Genomic DNA, 15,380 nt, shown 5'->3' with positions numbered 1-15,380 from the left:
ACAGGGACGGGACGGCAGGGAATGCGATTTTTTTATTGGTTTTTTTTTTTTTTGTATTTTTTTGGATGGTCGAGATGAGCTTATTGCGAGATTTCAGCTTCCTAGTCTAGAAAATAAAAATAAAATAAGATAAACCCTTCCATAAAATTCATTCTCAACAATACATAAAAAAAATCGCTCACAGTATAGCGCTGTATGTACAGGGACGGAGCCCCCGCCGGCCCCCCCGCTGCCGGAAGGGTCTGGGGTGCGCTCGGAAAAGGCGCCCGCAGGAGGGGCTTCAGCCGGGTCCGAGCCCATCACCATTGTCCCCCGGGACCACCGACCCCCCAGGGCGGGGGGGGGGGCTCTGCGGGACGGGCACGGGACCCCCTCCCCAGGTGGGACAGCCCCAGATTTAAGGCGAGGAGGGGTCAGGCCCCGGGGCTGCGGGGGGACCCCTCCTTGGGGACCTGCCACCCCTGGGGTCAGGGCCAACCTCGGGTCGGGGGTTTCGGTGGGTTTTTCTTATTAATGGAAAGAAGGAAAAGGGAAAAAATCCCCAAGCCCAGCCCCGGAACCCCGGGGATGCCGGCAGCAGCCGGGGGACGAAGGGGCGACCATGGGGAGCGCCGCGATGGTCCTGCACGCGGCCGCCGGCCCCCCCCCGTGGGGGCTCTTGCACCCCCAAGGCGTCGGGGGGGGGGACGCGGTGCAGAGCAGAAGGCTGCGGGGGAGGAAAACCTGCCCCACGGGCAGCGCCGGGCCGGCACGCTCCTCCTGCCCCGGCGAGATCAGCCCTGCCGCGGACGGGGGCTCCAGCCCCGGCTCCGGCCAAACGCCCTCGGAGCGATCCCAACTGCTGGACGAGCCCGGCCCGCCGGCTCCCAGCGCCCGGCGGTGCTCCCTGTGCCGGCCGGCCATCCCCGGTGCTCCTGGTGCTGGCCATCCTCAGTGCCCCCTGTGCCGGCCGGCCATCCCCCGTGCTCCCCTCGGGTGCATCCAGTTTGCTTTGCCGCTCGCGGAGCCGCCCCGGAGTCCCATGGGGACAGCGGTGACATCCGTGGCACAAGTGGTGGGGAGGGGGTCACCCCACCAGGCGCTCAGCGGGGGCTCGTGTCCGTCCAGGACCCCCATCCCCGCACCCCTGTGGCAGGGGGGTGGCAGGGGAAGCGTGGCGGGGCCGGCACCGCGACGTCCTGCTGCCGGAGCAACGGCCAGGCTGGGAAAGAGTCTGCGACAACGGAGCTGTCGGCACCATCGCTGGCGTCCGTCTCTCCCGGCGTACCGGTGCTGCCTGCAGCTCTGCCTGCGGCCAGGCGAAGGCAGGGTGCCGCAGCCGCCCCGGCAAGGGGCTCAGCGGGAGGGGGCTGAGCCCAGCCCCGTGCGGGTCAGTCTGACACGGGGAAGCCTGGACTGAAACAACCCAACAAATAAAAATAAAAATCTTTTTTCTTTTAAAAAAAAAAACAAACCAACGAGGACTCTGTATTTGGTCTAGAAATGTAAAAAGTGACATCCAACGGGGAGGGCCGGCGCCGAGCGAGCCGCAGCGCAGGGACGGGAGCTTTTGGCGTGCGTAGCCAGGATCCGTCCCGCGGGGCAGCCCTTCACCGTTCCCGGTGCGATGCCCTGGCACAGTGGCCGTGTGAAGATGGCAACTTCACGCGGCGGCAGGATCCGGGCGAGCTTCTCGCCGGCAGCACCAACCCTCCACGCCGGCGACCTCCTCGGGCACGGTCCCGCTGCCGCAGGAGCCACGGCTTGAAGGCGATTCGGGGTGGCCAGGATCCGTCCCCAGGCTGCTCTTTCCCCGCGGAGCCGCTCCCTGGCACGTCGGTGTCGGTGCTACGAGGCCAGGAGCGTCCAGACAACCGGCACCACCACGAGCACAGCGTGCGGGACCCTGAGGCTGCAGCAGGAGTTGTTGCTGGTGAAAATGGGCTCCGGGGACTCGTAGAGAGAATCGTCTGCGGAAGAGGAGGAAGAGAGGCAGGAGTGAGGCGGCAGCAGAGCTGTGCAGCATGGCCACGCTCCGGGGCAGACCCTGCTCTGGCAGAAGGACGGTGATGCCCGGCACCCCGGGGGCTGAGGTCCGGATGCTGCTGATGCAGCAGCACGCCCCGCAGCGAGGAGCTGGGTACCGATCCCCCCCCCAAATCCTGGCTTCCCCGAAGGTGCCGCTGCCGGGCCGCCCTGCGCCACCCCCGGGACCTGAAGCGGAGACACCAACGCGCGGCTCCGGCAGCCCCGTGCCGCAGGGATGGGCAGCGCAGGGATGCCATGGGTGCCCTCCAGGGCTGGAGGGTGGGCGAGGCCATGGGGCGCTCCGGTTCCTGCCCTCTAAATGGGATTAGGCAGCGTCGCATCCCGTCCCCTCCTAAGCCCCCTGACAGCCCCGTGTGCCAGAGGCGGGTGCCATTGTGCGAGGGGGATTAGCTGCGGTGGCCGGGCCGGCTCGGACGTGGCCAGGGCTGGGGATGGACCAGGCTGTGCGGGGCAGGGGCACCCACTCGCCACCAGCCCAGTGGTCCCACAGCCAAACCCCGACGGGCAGCAGCCCAGAGCGGGCGGGGGAACACATTAAACAATGGCTAACGCTGTTAACACGCTCCACAGGCTTGGCTCGCTTGTGTTTGTTACTGGATTAAGGATTTTTATGGACCCGGAGCCAGGAAAAGCAGAGCCTGGTCCTGTCCGGGGATGCTCCGTCCCCCCACGCACCCAGTCCCCTCGTCCCCCCTGTCCTGGAGGGTCCCTCTGTGGGGTCAGCCAAGACCGGGGTCCCCCTGTGCCAGGCACTTGCAATTGAGAAGGTTTCAAGGACTCCTCCTGGGGCCAGACCCAATTGAGGGGTGCCCAGCCCGGGACGGCCCTTGGGGAGCCCCCGCAGCCCCCGGGGCAAAGCCCCCCTCCCTGAGCAGCACAAAGGCAGCCCTTCCTCTCTGCAAGGCATCGGTGTAATAAAATCCCGATATTATTAAAATACTGAAAAATAGTATCAGGAGAGATTTTTTCCCCCTATTATGCCCTAGTCCTGAACAAAACAGAATGATTTTTTACAGATGGTTTCATTATATTGGGTTTTATTTTAAAGCCATGCAAATAAAAAAAAAGAAAGACATCCTTTTAAATGGTGACATTTCGCAGGCACTCTTCCCCAGGGAGAGCTGCTGCCATTTGCTAATTACACGTTAACAGGAGAAGAAAATTATTAATTTGTTTTTTTAAATGGCTGAGTTATTTGATTCTGAAAAGTAGCCACTGTGCAGAGATTATTATTATTTCCCCCCCCCCCCCATCCGAAACTCAGCGGCAAATGTCCACCACACAGGCGATGTGCCCGCCGTGGTCCAGACACCGCCGGGACGGCTCTGGCAGGGCTGCGGGCACCGTCCCCATCGGGGTGCTACCCGGGTGGGACCTGGGGCATCCCGTCCCCCTCCATGGTCCCCACTGGCCTGGGACCACCAGCCACCGAGAGCATCACCCTCGCCCCGCGGGGCAGGACCGCTCCCCGGGGACGCGGGGCTCCCCCCGCCCCAGGCTCACTTACTTGTTGGCCGAACATAAACCTTCAGCTTCAGGCAGGGCCTGTCCACCATGTTCGGGGGGGACGCGGCTGCAGAGAAGCACACGGGGAGAGAAGGGGGCGAGTTAGGGGGGCGGCGGCTCAGCCCCCGCCATGGGGACGGAGCAGAGCCCAGCTCGGGGCAGGGACCCGCCTCAGGGACCCCCCGAGGGTCCGTGCACGCCGTGACCCCCTGCGGCACCGCCGAGATGCCGGGGACAGGGTGGGGAGATGGGCGGCCGCATCCAGCCCCGCTGCACAGGACCGGTGATGGGGGGGCCCCGAGCCGGGAGGGGTACAGCCCCCACGCGGGGTTTTCCAGCTCATGGTGTCACCAAGCCTTAAAAGCTTCCACGGGCGCTGCCCTGCCCCGGCGCAGCCCCAGCGGCAAAGCCTGCCTGCCGAGCCCCACGTCACGGCTGTTACGGCAGGGGGGGACATCCCGCAGGGACGAGCCGGGTCCGCGTCCCTGCCTGGGGTCACCTCAGATAAATGCTGAAGCAGCCTGAAATGTGGATCATAAGGCTGCTCCGCCCCGGGGCATCACCTCAGGCAGAGGGAAACTGGGGGTCCCAGCACCCGCCTGCTCTGGGGAGAGCCCCCCCCAGAGCCAGGGGGGCCGCATCCTGCGGGGAGCCTGGAGGAGGTGGACGGACAGACGGACGGACAGTGACTGAGCTGCCCCGCAGCATCCCGGCCACAGCAGAGCCCTCACACCCCCGCCTGCCCGAATTTATAGTGGGAGGGAGAGCTGGGGCTGCCCCTGCCCCGTCCCAAGCCCAGTAAAGGGTCCCTGATGGTCCCAGCACAGCTGGAGCTTCCCTTTGGGGACAGGGGACGATGGCTCATGTGGCTTTTGTCCCACCGCCTGCGTTGTGGAGGGCTGCAAGAGCACAGGCAGGGCTGCACGGCTCTCCCTGAACAGGAAAAATGAGGATAAAGGCACAGAATAAAAATAATACTCATTGGGAGAGAGAAAGGGAGTAATTGCAATAATTATCTTCGTGGAAGTCCCCTCTCAATATGAGAAAATGTGATTTTTATATATATGTTTTTAAAGGAATTTAATTTTCTTTTCTCTTTTTTTTTTTTGAATTAAAGAAGGGGAGAGAGCATTATTCGCAATAAAGTTTAATTTCAGCTGGAAGAAGGGGGAATTGGGATGCTGCTCGCAGGAGAGACGGCAGCAAGGGGCCAGCCCTGCCCGGGCACAGGCGGTCCCCTCCAGCGGCACCAGGCCACCACCGTCCCTCCCCACCGGTGCTTAGGGAGGGACACGGCGGGGTCCCTGATACGGATGGTGACACGGGGGCCACCCCCCCCTGCTCCACAGGACCCATTTGATTTATTTTTACCAAATAAAACGGCGGGGCAGCAGCAGAGGGGCTGCCAGCTCAGTCGGGTTCCCGGCCCCCCCCAATCTCCACCTCACCCCTCTCTGCACCCCGGAGCTGCGCACCCACCTCGTGCACCCCAGCACCCCCCTGCCATGGGGGCTGTGCACCCCCGGACCCCTCGACAGTCGCATCCAGCCCCTGCACCCAGGTCAGCATCTCGCCCACACCACCGGCGCTCCCACGGGAACGGGCGCAGCCCCGGCACCCCTGGGCACAGCCACTTCGGGGAGATGCCGGGGATGCCGCAGAGACTCCATGGGTTTTGGTTTTTTTACCCTTCCCTTCTCTTTTCCTCCCTGGTGCTACACCCCACGCGGGGAAGGAGAAGGTCACACGAGCTGCGCCCGGCGCCTGCCGTGCCGTGCCGTGCCGAGCCGAGCCGTGCCGTGCCGAGCCAAGCCGTGCCGTGCCAAGCCACACCGCGGGCATCCCACAGCAGCTCCGTCCACCGGCTCCATCCCCAGGGCCAGCCCGTGCCCTTGACCCGGCACCGGGAGCACAAGCGCGTCCCCGTGCTTGCGAGGTTAATGGCATTCCAATTTGCGAGCTCGAGGAGGAGGTAATTTCTTTTCTTTCATGTCTGCTAAATACGGTTCCTCAAAGAGGCATAATTTCTAATGTTCCGCATGACATGAATTCTAACCGGTTTAGCAATGATCAGCTTCACCATTTACTTCTGTGTAATCTCTCCCTAACGACATTAAAAATAAAAAAAAATAAAATAAAACGGGGAGGGGGGGGGGGAGAGAGAGTTGTAGATGCAGTTATTTCGCGAGTGACATTTTACAGGGGGAGAGGGAGAGGGGGGAAAAAATGGTAATTTAATATAGATAAAAGGAACAAATTAAGTGGGCTGAAAACAGATGCTTTAGGAAAAAGGGGGAGAAATAATAAGGAAGATAAGCGTGCCGGCTGGCTCCTGTGCGCGAAGAGAGGCGTCCCTGTCTCCCTGTGACACCGTCAAGTGCTTGGGGGTCACGGTTTCTCTCTTTTTTTTATTTTTTTTTTCACTCCTTATTGATTGCCAGACTCCCAGCGCCTGATCTGAGCCCCATTAGCTTATTTTTCCATGGCTCCAGTGGGCTCCTGAGGAAGCCAGTCCGGCTCCTCTCCCCATCCTCTGCCCTGGCCCCTGGGCCTGGATGCTCCGGAGGGAAAATTCAACAAGGGGCCTGATCCGCTTCATCCCGGGGCCCTGATCCTGCAGCCAAGTGCCTGGGCACCTGCAAAAAAGTTTCCCCCAGAGCAGGTCGGCCAGCTTGGGCTTCATCTGTTGGGCGAGAAAGGGGAGCACAGGCCTGGGAGAGCACGGGAATACACGGGAGCGTGCAGGAGAGCACGGGAATACATGGGAGCATGCGGGAGAGCACGGGAGCGCGCAAGGCCACTGCCTGGGGCTGGAAGGGCTGAGCCACTGCTCCGGTGCAGCACCTTTACCGGTGCCCGGTGGCAGTCCCACGGGGATGAGATCAGTGTCCTCATCATCCCGCGCTCCCTGGAAAGTCCTAGTCACTCTCATGGCCACCCCATGCCCATGGCTGTGGCTCAGCCCTGGCGAAGGCTTTCAGCACCAAGCGTGCACCGGCCGGGATCTCCACCTTGAGCCGGCGCTGCCAGCACAAGGGCACGGATGGGTTTGGGGGCTTTGCAGCGTTTTGGGTCGCCAATGCAAACCGAGCCGCAGCTCAGCGTCCGGGTCTGGTCTGCACCGCGGGGCGATGCAGGGGACATCCCCGGGATGCACTCGCCAGATCCCTGCGTGCCCCCTCCCCACGTGCCCCCTCCCCGCCGTCCCTGCGGTGGCCCCTACTCACAGATGTAGTAGTACTCGTGGCCAGGTCTGAACTCGAAGCCCAGCGAGAAGGGGGTGAAGAGCTGGAACTTCTCCGAAAACTTGAGGGGCCCGTTGGGGGAGTCGGGCCGGTTGCACTCCCAGCGCTTGAAGCCCCTCTGCCGATGGTCGCAGGACGCGTGCCCCTCGTAGTTGACCATGTAGAGGATGTAGCGCTCCATCCGCTCGGGCAGCGGCTCCTCGTAGTGCGGGCAGTAGATGTCCAGGTAGTCGTTGATGCTCACCTCCACCGTGTAGTCCCCGCGGTGAAACCTGCGGGAGAAGCCGGCGTCAGTGGGACCACGTTTCACCGGATCCCGCCGTGGGGATGCCGGCGGCCCACGACACACCAAAACCTTGGTCTGACCATGACCCAGGGCCAGATCCAGCCCAGCCCAGCCTTGCACCACTCTCCTCTCCCCATCACCCCCTCCCCGGCACCCCAGCCCCCTGCCCACCCCAACACCCCCATTAACCTACAAGATTAACCCAGAGCCTCTTTGTTTTACACCCGATAAACCGGCACCACTTGGTAATAAGTCACAGAAAAATCATTATTCACGGCGATACCGTCGAAGCGTTGGCATCGCTGCAGCTGTGCGCTGCAATCCCAGTGTAATTTGCGTTTCTGGCACTGATTATCTGAGAGATTAAGGGATTAGCGGTGCTGGAGAACTCCGTGGCACACGCTGGCAGCTCCCACCCGGCAGCCGCCCACCTCGGCTCCTCGGGGTAACCCCTGCGACCCCCCCATCCCCAAACTGCACCCCGTGGGGGGCCGTTGCACACCCCCGGCGCTACCGGCGCTACTGGCACCGCAGCCGATGAAGCTTGCCAGCCAAACTCACCGGCTCCCCCAGGAGCCAACCTGGCAGCTTGGCTTTCCCCCTGCCCCCATGTCGAGCACGTTTTCTTTGCTAATTAATTTGAGGCTCCTGTGGCGCGGCCCTCCCACCAGCAGAAAGCCCCCCGCCTCGGCATGACCACAGATGGAGGATGCTCCACGGCTCCAGGGCCAGCGCTCCCGGACCCCGAGGGGCAGCTCCGCATGCATCCCCACGGCTCAGCCCTGGGGTGGTCAGCAGCTGGAGGGGTCAGTGGGCACGGCCCCCCAGCCACCCCAAAGCAGCGTCTTGGGGCTCCCCGACACCCCCTGCGCCCACCTGAGTCTCCAGCAGCTGCGAGCAGGGCTGAGACTGGCTCAAACTCATCACACGGGACGCCCCAAGCATGCATCCCTGCATCCCCGGGGCAGCTGAGCGCCAGCGGGGCAGGCAGGGATGGCAGCGAAGCGCCGGCGGTGGCAGAGGGTGACCCAAAAGGCACCCAGCACCCCAAAAAAGGAAGGGGGGACCGAAGACAGGAGGCTGGGGGCGGGGGGGCTGATCCTCCAGCCTCGCTGGAGCAGCCGAGCGGCGGCGTCCAGCCCCCATCCAGCTCATTACCTGCTTCATAAGCACTCTGATCACACAGGGAAATACACTAATTAAGGAGAAGGGTTTTTCTCCCTCTCCTTCTCTCTCCTTTCCCGAGTCAGTTGTGCCAACCCTGCCCCTGGCAAGGTAACATTTTAAAATGTAAAATTAATACAAAGGGCCAGGATTTACAGGGAAACAATTTTCAAACGCATACAAAACAATAAAAAAAAAAAAAAGAAAACCCCCCTCTTCTCTCTGCCTTTTATTTTAAAAAATTATTTATTTTAATGATCATTATTAAAGCCCAAGCAAAGGCGATTGTAACAGGAGGGCCCACGCTTATCAGGGGAATAATAATTATATTTTTCGGAAAAAAAAAAAAAAATCAACTAACTCCAAGGGCCTTTGCCGGACTGACAAATTGCTGAATTAAAGCTGATTAGCTCTGATAAATGGCACAGACGGAGACGGGTGCCAGCGGGGGCTGCAAGGAGGGGTCACCCTCCACTGGGGGGGGGGCAGTGGGTGCTGGGGAGCTGTGGGAACCCCCAGCACGGTGCACCTCAGCCTGCAGCAGGTCCTGGGCTCCCCCTGGCCCCACTGAGCACGGGAGATACCCCCGTGCCCACCCGGCACCCCCACCCGCTGCCCCTCAGCGTCCCCATCCCCACCACCCGTGAGCCCACCTTCCCGCCCAGCCCAGCGCTTTTAGGGTCACAAGGCACCAAGTCGGGTTTAAAGCTAAGAACAGGGTTTGTGGGGATGGATGCGGGGTGGGGGGCTCCGGCCTCGGCGGTGCTTGCAGACCCCCTGGCCGGCTGCCCCCCAGCAGGGCTGGCCGAGGGACAGTGGGACCCGCCACAGCGGGCTGCAGGGGCAGTGCCCTGTCCCCATCCCCATCCCCATCCCTGCAGACCCCTCGCCAGGGCCGGGAGCAGCAGATGGTGCCCAGGTGGATCCGAATGGATGAGCCGGGGCCGGGGCCGGCACAAGGCAATAGCTGGCCCCGGGGGACGCTGCGCCCCAGTCCAGGACAGGGCTGGACCGGGCGTCCCTGCCATCGCACCGCGGCCGCAGCCCCCGCAGCACAGACCGACCCCAGTGGGACAGGGATGGGACGGGCAGGGGACATCCCCGTCTGCCATCGTGGGACACCCATGGGCTGCCCGGACCCTCCCGCGTCCCCTCGAGCGCCGCGGCGGGACCGGGGCTGCCCGGACCCCGCGTTTGGCGAGTGGGCAGGGGCTGGGGTGCTGCCACCCCCAGGGCGTGCGTCCTCAGGCGCCGGGTGACTTTGTCTCAGCTCTGTCCTGGCTTTTCCTCACCGCCGAATCTTTATTTATGTCTCCATTTCCCCCTGCTGATTCACCCCCTCCTATAAATATTACATCTCTGCCTGATCAAATATTCCCTCCTGACAGCTTTGCCGAATGCTGCGACATGCGTGATCCGGGGGCCCAAGGCAGCCGCTTGGCAGGAGCGTGGCTATGCCACGGCACCGGGTGCCACTGCCTTGGCACACCGGGCAAAGCCCAGCACAGGCGGCTCAGGGAGGAGGCAGCCGGCTAGCCGGCACGGGGTAGGGGCTTATTCGGAGGTGCCCCAGGGATGCCCTCAGGAGGGGGATGCAGGGATGGGGGAATGTGGGGATGGGGGGACATGGAGATGGGGGTTTGTGCCCCTGTGCTGGGCACGGGGCACCCCACTGCTGGGCAGAGTGCCCAGTGCCAGGACAGTGGCTCATGGAGCCGCTCTATGCTTGTTCCATCCCATCCTGGGCACCGGCCATCCGGAGCCGCTACCGACCTCTGCTCAGTGCAGGACTGGAGCTGCCACCGCCTCGGCCCGGCTGGCTTTGGCTGCTTTACAGCCCTCCGGCACCATCAGGCCAATAACCGCACCAACAGCCCGGATCTGGGGGTTACTGGGATGTGACCACGTAATGGGGTGCTCCAGCGCTCACACCAAGCCCCCGTTCCCCCAGCGGTAACCACTCACAGCCAACTCCGGCAGAGCAGCCGGCTCTGCGGTGTCGCCGGGACCCCAACACCGGAGCAGCAGGGAGGGAAGATGGATCCAGTATGCAGCACCCCGAAAGCCACCCCCAAGCAGTGGCACCCATGCAGAGACCTGAGCACCCGCCGGAGGCGCAGGGCACACCTCGGCGCGGCGCAGCCGAGCGCGCGGGGAGAGGCGCCGGCACTCGGACACGCTCAGATAACCGAATTTGCTCACAGAGGCGCGTGGCGGAGGCTCACGCCGAGCCAGCCCCGCGCGCACGCACGGAGCCGTCTGTTAATTTGTTATCGTTTAAGTCATTCAGTTCGCAAAATGTCAACAGCATTTTAAAAACCCGCCACCTGGAAAGCGCGCTGTCGCCCCGTGTAATACCCGCAGCAGGGCTGCCAGGCCGCGCTAATTAAAATGAGTGGGATTTGAACTGTCTAAACGAGGCACATCGCTAATTCGTCTGCTTCAAAAGAGAAAAAATAAAAACACGCCTTTCAGCGGGGCAGGGAAGGGCGAGCGGCCGGGGCCGAGCCGGGTGCCAGCAGCCCCTCTCCTGCTCCCCGGGTTCGGCACGCTCCCCGTGAGCAGCGGCGTGCTTGCAGGAGCCGCAGCTTTGCAAACCGCAGCGGGGGCCCTCCGGGAGCTGCAGCCGGCACCCGGGCAGAGCCCTGTGCCCGGCACATCCCGCTCCGGTCTGGCACGCACCGCTCCACGCTGGGCACGCACCACTTGGGCTGGCGCACACTGCAGTCCCCGCACCCACGCCTCGGACACGTGCGTGGTTTCTGCTCCCCACGGGTGCCAGCCTGGGGTGAGCGGGACAAGGAGCCCTGTCCCCACCTCCACTGAGCTCCCGAGTCCCTGGGACATGGGGACACCCGCTCAGGGCAAACCCCCGTCTCTTTGGTCCACTGGGAATTGCAGTAAGCAAGAGGAGCGAGCCCCCTTTGGAACACCAACAAATGCCAATTCACAACATTTTCCAGCCAAATGAAAAGCTCAGCTTTGAGCAAATCCAGGTTTCTGTTAGTCTGCCTGGAAACGCGCAGCCCCGGCCCCTCTTGGCAGCAGGGACCCCGCGTCCCCCCAGCCATGGAGCCAGGGCAGGTCCCCCCGCCACGGTCCTGGGGCTGCGGGAGGCAGCCGGGTTATTCTCCATCCAGCAGCTACGGGGTAATGACCGTCCCCTCAGCAGCTCGCGCTTAACCGCTCGGGAAAACAGAAACCATGGCCATGCTCCGGAGGACGTGCCGGCGGCAGGGCTGCACCCCGAGGCTCACCGCAGCTACTCGGCGGCCAACAGCAGCGTCCACCATGCTGTGCCTCCACAAGCTGCACACGTCCGGCACGGAGCGGCCCCTCGCCACGGGACGGCTTTGCCAGGAGAGGCTGGGGGGGTCCCCCTGCTCCCCGGCCAGCCCCCGCCCGATGCTGGAGAGCTCAGCAGGGACAGGGTGGTTTTGCCCGTGAGGGTGGGAGCCCACCCCACGGGCAGGGCTGGCAGCAGCTTCGGCTGCCTTGTCTTCATGCCCCGCGATGCACAGAAAAATAGAAGGAGGATGCCGGGCTGCACGGGGCTGGTGGGGTGCCCGGGGGTCACGCCAGTATTGGGCACAGGGCAGCCCCCACCCCTCTAGGACAGATGCCGGGTCAACGGCACGGCCAGGGTGATGCACACCATCGGACGGGGCCGATGCCATCACCAGGGCTGATGCCATGGGACGGGGCTGATGCCATCACCAGGGATGACGCCATGGGATGGGGCCGATGCCATCACTGGGGCTGATGCCACGGTCCACCACGGCCACTGGAGCCCCGCTGATGGGCACAGAGCTCGCCCACCGCCAAAGGGGTTAACGCGGGAGCTTTGTTTTTCCCTGACAGAGACGGATGGAGCAGCCTCCCCGCCTCACCCCGGCGGGATGTTACACTTGACAATTGACTACTCGCAGCTTTCAGCTCTGTCAGCTACCATTAAGGCTGGGATCCTGGCTAATTGGGTGCTTCATTAGGGGCATTCGTTACTGTTAGCGCTGCCTGACAGCCGGGCCTGCTCTGCCGGCAGGGCAGGGGACAGGCAGGCTGCTCGGTGGGCTCACGGCTCCTCCGCTGCCCCCCATGCACAGGGGCTCTGCCGGCAGCGTGGTGGAAACCCCCCAGGGACAACCCATGGCCTCCCCAGCACACCCTCCTTGGGACGGCCACAGCTCCTGCCAGACAGCAGCACTGCAGAGCCGGGGGTGGCTGTGCCACGCTCCCACCCTCCAGCACCCTGAGGTCCCGGTGCTGGGACCCACCACCCGCCGAGCCTGGTGCTGCTGGCAGCTGCCCTGCTCTCCCCTGGCTCCATCTTGGTTTGCATTTAATTGATAACTTTCCCGGTGCTGTCACGTGCCTGCCCCTTTGCATGACAAGAGCGGGAATCCATTGGAGTGAAATTGCCTGGAATAAAATATTGGAGCTGGTGAAGCAGCTCCGCTGCCCTCCCCTCCCGTGCTGTGGTGGCACCCAAACCCTGCCCACGCCACGCCGGGCAGGGTGGCATCTCCATGCCGGGAGCCTGTTGGCTTCCGAAGTTTTCACCTCTCGGATATTCACCGTGGAGGGGAAACACCCTTCCGAGAGCCTGTCCTGCAAACCTGTGCGCCGGAGGCATCCTCAGCCCGAGACCCCGGCCCCCGCGGGGCAGAGCCAACCGGGAGAGCAAACCCTGCCCGCGCCCAAAGCCCCGTGGCTCTCCCAGCCCCGGGTCTGGGTGTCACGAGACCCCGACCATGGTCCCGGTCCCCGCTTCTGCAGCCCGTGCCTCAGTTTCCCCTCTGGGTAGCCGCAGCATCCCCCCAAAACTCCCAAACAAGGGCAGTGACCCAGCACGGGAACAAAGCTTATTTGTCTCTCGGTCTTGCTACACCCTGCAAGACCAGCCAGTGTCCCAAGGGTTAAATAATTCAGATTTTTCTTTCCTGAACAGCTTGAAAAGAGATATGATTGCGCTCGCTGAAATACGGGGGGGGGGGGGGGGGATATTATGGATGGAAAAGAGCTATTTAAGCTGAAGAACAGTGTTGGCACATAAACAAATGGGTATAAACCGGCCATGAATAAATTGAGGCTGGAAATTAGGAGGTTTGTAACCATCGGAGGAGCGAGGGGCTGGAAGGGGCTGGCGGCAGCGGGGGCAGCAAGGCGAGGAGGGGGTTTGGGGCAGGGTGCTGCCGGTGCCCGGGTCCCAGGTGCAGGGGGTCCCCACCTCCAAGGGCACCCGTCCTTGCGGGGCCAGGCACTGAGATACTTAGAATCTCCCTTAGGCTTTCATCTCCTGAAATCTCCTTCATTCAAATAGTCACAGCGTGATCAGGAGTAATAAGCCTATTACAGAGCAAAATAAAACACAGCAGGCCCCCCCCCCCCCCCGCCCCGAAACCAGCCCCCAACCTCGCCCGCCACCCTCTCGCTGTCTTTTAAACACAACCTGATGAAAATTCAGCTGCGGAGCAGCCAACGCCAGCCCCCCGCCAGCCTCCGCCGTGGTCCCCCCCCCCCGGGAAATAGGCACAAAGCGGCTCCTCGGCGCTGGAGGGCGGCGGGGAATGGCCCCCCCCCCGGGAGGAGACGCCCGCCCGACTCCTTTCAGCAGCGTTACGGCTCTTTTCTCCATTAATCCTGTTGCTCGGCTGGTTCCTGGCATGTCCGTAGCCGGCAATGGACTTCACGCCGGGAACGTTTAAGCTGTTTTTCCCATCTGTTTCTCTTTCTCCTTGGACAGGCGGCACTGCCGCGCCGCAGAGCCGAGCGCTGTCCCACGGGATTGCTGAAGGCAGCGCCGCGCACGAGCGGCGGGAGCCGGACGGGGTCATCGGGGGATTTTGGCCACGTGTTGGTCCCAGTGTCATGGAGGCAGATTTGTTTTGCCCGCTCAAGAGCAGTCGTGGCACTCAGGGCAAAAGAGGCAAAAGCCACTTGCGGGGTCCAGGAGGGGATGGAGCCGGAGCCGGATGCGCCCGGACACCTGAGTCCATCCGGCATCGGTCCAGCGGGGTCGGGCATCCCCTCCGCCTCATCCCACCGCCCCGCCAGTGCCCAGGTTTATTTTAACCCTGTTGGTAAAATGTTTTGCATGGCTGGGGAGTGAGCGCGGCCACCTCAGCAGTGGCACCAGCACCCGCCGCTTCCCAAATCTCCGCCGGGCTGTGCCAGAGGATCCCAGCCATCCCAACCCGGCCAAGCCCCGGTGCTTGCAGGCATGAGATGATGCTCGGGGTTACGGCAGGAGCCACCCCGTCCTCAGCCTCATCTCTCCCAGCCCCGCAGAACGGAGGCGGTGATGAGCCCCAGTCCCGGCGGGGCCGTGCAGCGCCGTGCGCGCTCCGGCAGCGTCCCCAGCGCCGCCGCGGCGGGGCAGAGCGGGGAAGCGCGTCTCGGGCTGCGGCTCATGGTACGCCTGTAATGTGGTCCTGAGGGACCCGCCGTACACACACCACCTAAATTATTTAATTTCTCCAAACTGCTGCACCTTTATAAATCATTAAAAGCTCCTTTTCATCTGTGTTAATGAGGTTTCCTGAGTGCCGTGGTTGGAAACACACTTTGGCGCCAGATAGCGAATCAGCTAATTAAAAAAATAAAGAAGGAGCGAGCGGGAGCGTGGCAGGGCGGGCGAAGGGACGGGCACCGGCGCGGGGCGATGGGCACGAGGGCTCCTCATGACCCAGCCGGGCGGTGGAGGGGCAGGGGGTGGTTTAGGGATGCTCGTTATGTTTTTCTCCTTTCCTTTCCTTTTTCCTTTCCTTTTTCCTTTTCTTTCTCCTTTCCTTTTCTTTTCTTTTCCCTGGGGATGGGAGAGTCCGTGCTCAGCTCTCACCGCCCGTCTCCACCTCGCTGCATGCCGTGACAGGTGAGCAGCCAGCCTGGCAGAGCAGGAAAGGTGGCACCAAGCGAAATCCGGCAGGGACAGCAGCGGCAGAATTACATTTACTTTTGGATTCCCCAAATGTTTGAGCCCCGTGGCCACCAGCGGCTGCTTTGCTGGGCCAGCTGGGCTGCAGGTGCCACCCCATGGGCTGCAGCACCCATCGCCCGCTGCCCCCCCACCCAGGGACCCTTTTTTTCCCTAAGCAACGACAAACCACGAGCTCTCCAGGAGCTTTCCAGCCGGGAAGCCCCGGGAGCGCGCT

General features: G+C 62.8%; 1 protein-coding gene across 1 annotated transcript in view; it reads right to left on the bottom strand.

Annotated features, from left to right (window-relative positions):
- Nucleotides 1-690: 690 nt before the first annotated feature.
- The window catches only part of EFNA2 (ephrin A2), a 49,604-nt gene continuing 34,914 nt past the window's right edge, over nt 691-15,380 (bottom strand). The window contains exons 2-4 of the mRNA XM_050910597.1: nt 6,762-7,051; nt 3,536-3,601; nt 691-1,949 (exon numbers count right to left, since the gene is read on the bottom strand). Of these exons, the coding sequence (XP_050766554.1) occupies nt 1,828-1,949; nt 3,536-3,601; nt 6,762-7,051 (478 nt within the window). The 3' untranslated portion in view covers nt 691-1,827. The remainder of the gene's footprint in view (nt 1,950-3,535; nt 3,602-6,761; nt 7,052-15,380) is intronic.

This window comes from Gymnogyps californianus, chromosome 24 (assembly GCF_018139145.2).
Source record: "Gymnogyps californianus isolate 813 chromosome 24, ASM1813914v2, whole genome shotgun sequence".
In the NCBI taxonomy this organism is placed as follows: Eukaryota; Metazoa; Chordata; class Aves; order Accipitriformes; family Cathartidae; genus Gymnogyps; species Gymnogyps californianus.
The sequence above is the reverse complement of the archived record's forward strand: the minus strand, read 5'-3'. Positions and strand labels throughout refer to the sequence as shown.